Source organism: Orbicella franksi, chromosome 9, assembly GCF_964199315.1.
Source record: "Orbicella franksi chromosome 9, jaOrbFran1.1, whole genome shotgun sequence".
Taxonomy (NCBI): Eukaryota; Metazoa; Cnidaria; class Anthozoa; order Scleractinia; family Merulinidae; genus Orbicella; species Orbicella franksi.
Genome location: NC_138153.1, coordinates 12,053,065 through 12,061,824, shown reverse-complemented (window position 1 = coordinate 12,061,824; position 8,760 = coordinate 12,053,065). Strand labels below are relative to the sequence as shown.

Below are 8,760 nucleotides of genomic sequence, written 5' to 3'. Positions count from 1 at the left end.
CCGTTTTTTTTGCCGGGTTTGTGTCTACAAACAATCAGAATTTGTTGGCAACTGCCTGTATAAAATTATTTTTTGAAGACAAGGAATGTGTGGTACGTATCCACATGGATAGCGGATCGCAGGAGATCATTCTGTGGACATCAACTCCGGAGGATTTAAAAACTAGATCACATGGATTTCCAGGAAAAATGAACAATAAAGTACTCTGAGGACAAGAAAAGCCAAAGAGAATAAACCCCGTTAAGTTCAAGCAAACACCTCTTGATTCAAGTGGTCATGAAGCAGTTTCCATTGATGCGTGGTCCCTAAACAATGTCTGCGCTCCCCTTACAGCTGTCGATCGTGATTTCAAAAAAAATGTAGTCATCTTGCAGACACGTTCTCAAGCAATACTGCTGCGGTAACCTATTAGTCGGCGTTTACCGGTATTACATGGTAGTCCAAGGAGGTATGAAAAAAGGGTTTCCAGGAACACCAATTGCGACAAAGTCAAGACTGGGTTGACGTCCTACGGGTCCCACCGCAGGGTATCGAAGAAGTGAGGAGACAACAGCAACAGCAACAGCCACGTTGACAGTGACACGAATTGATGACTCGCACGATCAATGTAAACGGTATTGGGAACTTGACGCCACTGGAGAGGTAGACCTGCAGAACATACAAGTAACAGTCGAGGATGAGGCTCTAACTTCGATGATAATGGATATGAAGTCGGTTCCCCATAGAAGAAAGGCCACCCACCTCAACTTGAAAACTATCAACAGGCATATTAAAGATTAGTTTCTACTGAATGAACTCTTCCAAAGAACTTGAGAAGGCGATAATGTATTGTCAAGCAGTAAAACAACACATTAATGATGGCCACGCCCGAGTGATGTATGAAGAAGTTCCGAAACAAGACAAGATAAGGTACTTCTCTCACAATGCAATACTCCGGGAAGTCAGAGCCACCGTTAAGTTTGAGCTAGTGTGGGCTTGTATCCAACAGCAGTGCTACGACGAGTGATTGAATCGTTCTAAACTCGTGTCTTTTGAGAGGACCAAAACTTCAACCACATCTTGGACATGTTTTGGTCAGATTATGGGTTCATCGGGTCGGTCTCAAGGCGGGTGTCAAGAAAATGGCTCTTCAAACGAAATTAAAACGTTAAGACCTAAACAATTACAGATTTTTTATGGAGAGAGTTACAGTGACCGAGTTCCATATGTCTCTTTCGTGACCAGAGTAACATTTGGAGACAAATCTTCGCCGTTTCTGTCCATGAATACGGTGCAGAAACACGTTAAAGTTCATGAGAGAGTTACAAACCGCCGTTAAGGAAGTGAAAGAGAACATGTGGGTCGACGATGTACACTTTGGCGCTTCGGATGATGATAGAACACTGCCACTGAAGGGCGAACTTTGCAATCTCCTCTCATAAGGGAGATTTTGGGCTACAAATGTAAAATGTAAGTGCAAATGGGCGACAAATTCTTGGACGTTAATGGAAATCACACCTCTTTAAAAGAGGGCGCCAACTCTCATACGTTCAACTGAACCTGAAAGATGACAAATTCGTAAAAAGTGTTAGGGACTTCGTGGAATACACTAGAAGATGTGCTGATACTTGCGGACGGCGCTGGCATCTTGTCTGAGGAAGATCTCGGGTAGAAAAAAAGTCTTATTAGCCCACACTCGAAAAATTTAAAGCAATGGATATCCTGACTCCATTGCTGATGACACCAAAGTTGCTCTTTCAAGAATTGTGTGTTAGAGACCTAGATTGGGATCAGTCATTAGACTCCGACGTCGCAGAAACTTGCAAGAATTTGGAGCATGAACTGGCTCACGTAAACCAAATCAAACTTCACGGATGGTTATTATCATGGATTCAATGACGCTAGTTCGAGCCTTTGGGTTAGCGGTTTACCTTTGTGCTCTAGGTGAAGACGGCAACGGAGTCTCCAACTTAGGTATGGTCAAGTCGAGGGTGGCATCAGCAAAAGGGGTCACCTTATTAAAGTTAGAACGTCTTGCGGCCTACATAACAAATTCTCCGAATCTCAGCGGATGCAGTTTACGCTTGGTCGGATAGTTAAATTGCGCTTGCATGAATAAGAATGCCAAGTTCCAGTTGGAAGGTCTTCGTAGCAAATAGAGTATAAGATTCAACAGAGAATTACGCTAAGCCATTGGAGACCTCCACAGGAGGAATTTCTGGATCCCAGCTCAGAGAAAACGAGTTACGGTGTGTGGCTGAACGGTCCCAATTGGTTAAAACAATCTAGTTTTCATTGGCTTGTTTGTGAAGTTGAATACATATTTACAGATTACACTTATTACCAGTTGCTGTTTGTCTACTACCTGTTTAAGGAAACATTCCTGAACTAACAATAAAGTACGAGATCTGGCAGCCTTTAATACAAATACAGCATGGAACCTTAAGTGGCTACATTTACATGGACGGCTCAAGAAAGGAAAACTGTCTGGCTAGGAGATTAAAAAGTCAGAAAAGTGTGGTTTAGAAGAAGACATAGGGCTGCCTTCCTCCCAGAAATCGAATAACTGTGCAACAAAAAGCAAGTGTCCGAGAGGAGTTGCGTAGTCATTCTAGATCCACAATTTGATGAATCCACTAAGTTGCTTGGGGTTGGAGGACACCTGCAGTTTGCACAGATCCCAGAAGAAGCACGGCAAGCATCAAATCATAATTCCACATAATGATCCAGTTACAGGGAAACTGATCTTACATTTGACGGTGAAAGCAAACCATGCTGGTCCAGATTCGACTTTCGCTGTTCTCCATGCATTAGCGACTTTAATTTTTGGATGTTCACGTAGCTTTCCAGTCGAACATCGCAGATTTTATATCATGTGACCGGTTCAGGCAATGCGCTCATTTCTTTTCAAAGATAAAGGGATAGTTTCACGGTTTGGCGTATGTGCAAGCCATATGTAGCCCTCCCAATTGCTTATAAGCCAATCAGCTGCGAGACATACAAAATGAATATTCTAATGAGAAATTTCACCTCTATCGCGACTGACCGCGAAATATTCAAAGGCAAATTTTCCGCAAAGAGCTGATCTGCCTGCTTTCGGTTGGTTTAAGAAATTGAATTATTAATGTTGTAGCTTGCTAATGCGCCGAGCCTTGAAATCCTCCTCTTTTAACGGCTCCAGTAAAGTTCTTTCTTACCGGCACGTTTTTCAGTTTCCTCTTTCTCCAGGTCGTTTACTTCCTCTGTCGGCATAACAGAAAAAAAAAGAAAGACAAGTTCAGGCATATAATGGTAGACATGGAACCCACTTCTTCCGCGGATTGTGTTACCATGAGCTTTTTGTGGATGTTTTTGTTGATTTTCTCTTGATTTACTTTTGAATCCCTCCGATGAGTCGGAAAGTTCTCCATTCAGTATTTACAAATTGAAGTTTTTGATGAAAGTTGGATACCTAACGTCAAAGAAGGAATCAGATTTGTCTGCTGATAGCACCCTTGACCACGTGATTCATGTCTGTTTCGTTGTTGTGTCAGTTGTTACTTGTTCAATTATCTTGAAAGAGTGAACCGCCTTCCTGACAATAAAGGAAACCGGAAATAGGACGTTTCGCTTTCCAATGCGACTGAGTAAAGCAAGAATCACATTACTTCCATTGTTTCCGCTTTTGAATGAAAACTTTCATAGTACTTGTTAACCGCGCAGCCATGGGTCGAGCGCGGTTCATGGTTTACCCGTGTTTTTTTTAACCGCGCGACCATGGGCCGAGCGCGGTTCATGGTTTACCCGTGTTTTTTTTTTGTAGATTTGTCGGCGACCAGACCCAAGCTTCCACTCGGCCAAATTTTGAGTCACGCAACCGGTTTTGCTTAGGCCTAAAGCAGTATCTTTAAGCTTTTTTAAACTAGCGAACAGGTCTAAATCGCTATTATTTTAAGCAGTTTTAAGCCTGCGTTCAGTTTAAAAATATGGTAAATGCGGCCCAAATTATGATATTTCGCATTGAATGTCCGTAATTTAGACCTAAAACTCGAGAAATTATCTCAAAGAAATGGTTCCATTTTTGCGTATTTTAGATAGAAAATTGGAAAAGTATGCGACACTTAAAATTTAGAGTTATTCAAATCAAATAAGTCTCAAAGGAGCGCTACTGCTTACTCTATTGTTTAGTTAAACAAAGAACTGTATGCATAATAAATGTATGGGGTTATACGGAAATCTTGCCGACTGGCCTCGGCGGGCTACAAAAAAGACCAAGAGAAAAAAACAGAACAAGAAAGCAGAACAAGCCGATAATATTTCATCGCGTGGCTTTCGGCACGAAAACGTAAATACACCTTACTTCTGGATAAATTCAGCCTTAGAAGCCAGTTACTGGTCCCAAATTACTTTCTGTATCCTTGCAAATGTCCTGACTTCCATCTCCGAAAGATTTTGCCCCAGTTTTGAGCAAATAAACATTTCGCCGACGGCCACCGCCATTACGGTGGCTTGCATACTAAATTAGCTAACTTGCCAAAATTCTCCCGAGGGGGAATATGACGAAAAGAGCTGAAAAATGGCCTGTAATTGGCTAATGATGAGATCATCCCACTGTCCACATTTGGTGAGAAAGTAACGCCAATTTTCTGTCACGTTTTCAATCTACGTTGGGGATAGAGTTTAGTGTTCGTATCTTCATGCCCATACATATCCCGAAGAAAGTTCCAAATTAAGACCATTACGTCATGGGAGACAACGGCTACGACTAATGGTGCAATAATAGAGTTTGTGTTGATCAAGTGATGTGATGTCTACAGTAAGAAAAGAATCATCAAGGACTGCTTTGGAATGTGCATTGCATTGCAACTGTAGCGCTACCAAAACAGTTAAATTTTAAAAGCGTGGTTATAAGATCTAACAGATCTTGTTTTTCGTAGATTTGTCGGCGACCAGACCCAAGCTTCCACTCGGCGAAATTTTGAGTCACGCAACCTGTGATGTTTACTCGCCAAAAGCTGTTGAAACAATAAATCTCATCTCCGATGCTGACCTTCGCGGGAAAAAATTAAAAACCCAGCGCTCGTCAAAAATTATATTTTTTCACCAGAAATTTAGCTCGGAACATATACATGTTTATATTCGTTTGAATCGTCGATGAAATGACCTTTTCCGGATATTTTTTCCTTCAGGGTCAACAAAATCTCCGATTACAAAATCACGCCGAACCCACACGTTGCAAAAAAATCTCTTCAAAACCCTGACTTAGAAGCGATATAACACTTCAGCGTTAATAGCTACCACACATCGGTAGACGGTAAATCTATTCCTTAACAATCCAGCTTTATCTTGCTAAAATTTCAGCGAAATCGAACAAAACCAGAATTAATTAGAATTTTTGTGACCTGACTCCCCAGACTTGACCTAACAAAGGAAGCAACGGTGTCCCATAGCAACCGAAAAACACGAACATAACAAAGCCGACGTTTCGGCCAAAAAACTCCAGAATTATCGCCTGAGAGCTTAAACTTGAATAGGAACATCTTTTTCGAACTTCTTTCAACTGATTTAGACGAAAGACTGGCCTCGGCGGGCTACAAAAAAGACCAAGAGAGAAACAGAACAAGACAGCAGAACAAACCGATTGAAGCTACCAACAGGACGCGACATTATCTCCAGCAAGCAATATAATTTAGAACGCACACTTTATTTACTGGCGATCAACAACTGTGGCTCATTGTGATTAAAACTGAAATAGACACGAACAGAACAAACATAAACAAAGCGAAAATGGCGCAAACTAAAGCCCAAGAAAGTAACAGACTAACATTTGTAATGCGATGCTGGGCTATAACTGGCTGAGATGTCGCTGTGATAAAACAACAACTGCACTAGATGCTTCGATTTCACTACTGCACTCCGATCCGCATTGCGAGAACTAAAAAAAGGCGCCGCTTACAGGCTATTTGAATAAATTACGTAACGATACAAGTGCCACATTCCAACACGTTGCACGATACAATACGAAATATACACTCTAATTAACCGAACGCATATTAACACCATTTTGAGGCGTTTCGATCTTACACCGGCCCCTAAGTGTCGATCCACGGGCGAGACACTTACAAATTACAATACTAGATCGAACGGCTCCACGGAATTATATATACACGGCAAACAAGTACATGATAAGCGTATGAACCAACTTGGCAATGGAAAACGTAACACTACCACGCGCAGTACCAGGCAGTTAATTACACCAAAGCCGTAAACAACTCATAGCTCATTAATTAGTTAAACCATATCGTTAATTTAAACTTCGGTGTTCATTGATGTCCATTAATTAACGCGACAAGCCAAGTGTGTAACTTAGTTGAGTATCCTTAATGTTCCATTTATTGAGATTCATCTCCTTCAACAAGAAGACAAAGCTTGTCAATCGGTCTCTCGAGAACTGTTGACTTGACAGCTACTTTGGCGCGTCGAACAAACCCTTTCTTATCGGGAACGACTTCAACGATTCTTCCAAGGGGCCACGAATTACGATGGGAATTCTCGACAGAAACCAGGACATCTCCAACGGCTAAATTTCTGCGTGGTCGTAGCCATTTTCGTCTGCCTTGAAGTAACGGCAGGTACTCCTTTGACCATCTTTTCCAGAAGATATCTGCCAAATACTGCACTTGCCTCCATCTGCGGCGTGACAGCTGATCCTCTCTTCTAAACAGCCCTGGTGGCATTGGTGACTCCGAGCGCAAAAGCAGCAAATGATTGGGCGTCAAAGGCTCCAGATCTTGGGGGTCACTAGAGACTGTCGTGATTGGACGGCCATTCATAATGCTCTCCACCTCGCACATTAAAGTAACTAGGCCTTCGTCGTCGGTAGTCTGCTCTCGGAGCAGCGCCTGAAGTATCTTTCGAGTCGTACGAATACATCGTTCCCAAACACCTCCGAAGTGCGAGCCATAAGCGGATTGAAGGACCACTTGACATTTCTTTGCAACAGGTTTTCGTGGATTTTCTCTTGATTCCAGGCGTTGATGGATTCACGGAGCTCTTTCTCACCGCTTGAAAAGTTGGTGCCATTGTCTGAGCGGATCTCTTTAACTTGGCCTCTTCTCGCTATGAACCTTCTCAGTGCCAACAGAAAGGAATCGGTGTCCAAACTGTGCGAGACTTCAATGTGTACTGCACGAATGGCCAAGCACGTGAAAATAACTCCGTATCTCTTTACAAGGCTTCGCCCACGCTTTACTTGAAAGGGACCAAAGTAGTCGACACCGACAGATGTAAAGGGCGGCTGATCTGGAGTAAGACGATCCACAGGAAGGTCAGCCATTTTCTGCTCGCAAACTGGACGTTGGCGACGCCGACAACTTACGCACTTTGATAGGACTCTCCTAATTGCAGAGCTTGCCTTAACGATCCAAAATTTTTCGCGCAAGAGACTTAGGACGCACTCTCTTCCAGAGTGTCCAGATATCAGGTGACAGTGCTCAATTATTAGGGTGGACACATGATCACTCTTTGGTAAGATGATCTGATGCTTGGAATCAAAGGACGCTGGGGCTAAACCAAGTCTCCCACCAACACGTAATAGACCATCAACAAGGACTGGGTCAAGACTCCGAAGACCGCTGGTTTTCTTGACATGTGCCACATCAACTCCGGACTTTGTAAGTGATTGGAGCTCTTCAGGGAAACAATGCAACTGGACACACTTCAGTATCTCTAATTCTGCTGCCCTCATTTCTTCCGTGTTGATGCGCCGCCAAGGAGCGTTTGAGGAGGATATTGCTAACTTCTTGCGTGTACTTGCCAATCGCAAATTCTCGCGGTACCGTAAGAACCAAGCAATTGATTTCTTGAGGCGATGCCAGGAAGACGTTCTTCGAAAGTACTCCACTACAGGACAAAGGGGCACAGCCACTGACGTCACGCTGACATTAACGTCCACCTTCACCTCTGGATCGGCGTCTGGAATACTGCCAAGTGACGAAGGACCCTGTGGCCACTGCTCCCTTTGCTCCCAGAGAAACGCCGGCCCCTTTATGCAGCGGTCAGAACTAAGAAGAGCTTCCGCCGATAACCCCCTGGAAAGGTCATCACCTGGATTCAGGTCTCCCCTCACATGTCTCCACTGATCTGGATCCGAACCGTCTCGAATGATTGCGATACGATTAGCCACGAATGTGTGGAACCGCTTGGTTTCGTTCCTGACGTAGCGCAACACTGATGTGCTGTCCGTCCAGAAAACAGATTTCTCGGTTAGTGGCAAGTCCAGCTCTCTCTTCAGAACTGTATCCAACTGCACTGAGACTACTGCGGCTGAAAGCTCCAAACGAGGAATTGTAACTTGTTTGAGAGGCACAAGACGTGACTTCCCCTGGAGGATTGCGCAGTGAATTCCACCATTACCATCAGACAGGCGGAGATACGAGACCGATCCAAAACCAATTTCAGAGGCGTCCGAAAAGTGATGCAGCTGGCTGGACACGATGTTACCAAAGTTGGCTGGTTTAAGGCAGCGTTCGATTGTAAACTGTGACAACTTAGGAAGGTCTGTTAGCCATCTCTGCCAACGCACGCTATACTCTGTAGGTATTTCGTCGTCCCAACTCAACTTAATTCGGCATAGGTCCTGGAGAATCTTCTTGGCCGTCAGTACAAAGGGTGCCACGAAGCCAAAGGGGTCAAAGACTGTCCCAAGGACGGACAAGATGTCCCTACGGGTAGGTGGTCTGAGTTTGACGTTAATGTTAAAACCAAATTTGTCGGTCTCTATTCTCCACTGAACGCCAAGTG

General features: G+C 43.7%; 2 protein-coding genes across 2 annotated transcripts in view; both read right to left on the bottom strand.

Annotated features, from left to right (window-relative positions):
• Positions 1-6,350: 6,350 nt before the first annotated feature.
• On the bottom strand, positions 6,351-6,791 carry LOC145498474 (uncharacterized). Its single transcript, XM_081478401.1, has one exon. It carries the CDS (start codon positions 6,789-6,791, stop codon positions 6,351-6,353), a length of 441 nt encoding a protein of 146 aa, XP_081334527.1.
• Positions 6,792-6,820: 29 nt separating this feature from the next.
• Positions 6,821-8,760, bottom strand: part of LOC145498473 (uncharacterized) — a 2,394-nt gene continuing 454 nt past the window's right edge. The window contains exon 1 of the mRNA XM_081478400.1: positions 6,821-8,760. This exon is cut by the window's right edge and continues 454 nt beyond it. Coding sequence (XP_081334526.1) covers positions 6,821-8,760 — 1,940 coding nt within the window.

Coding starts and splice junctions, on each gene's coding strand:
- LOC145498474 (XM_081478401.1), bottom strand. CDS start 6,791: ATGAATGGCCGTCCAATCACGACAGTCTCTAGTGACCCCCAAGATCTG.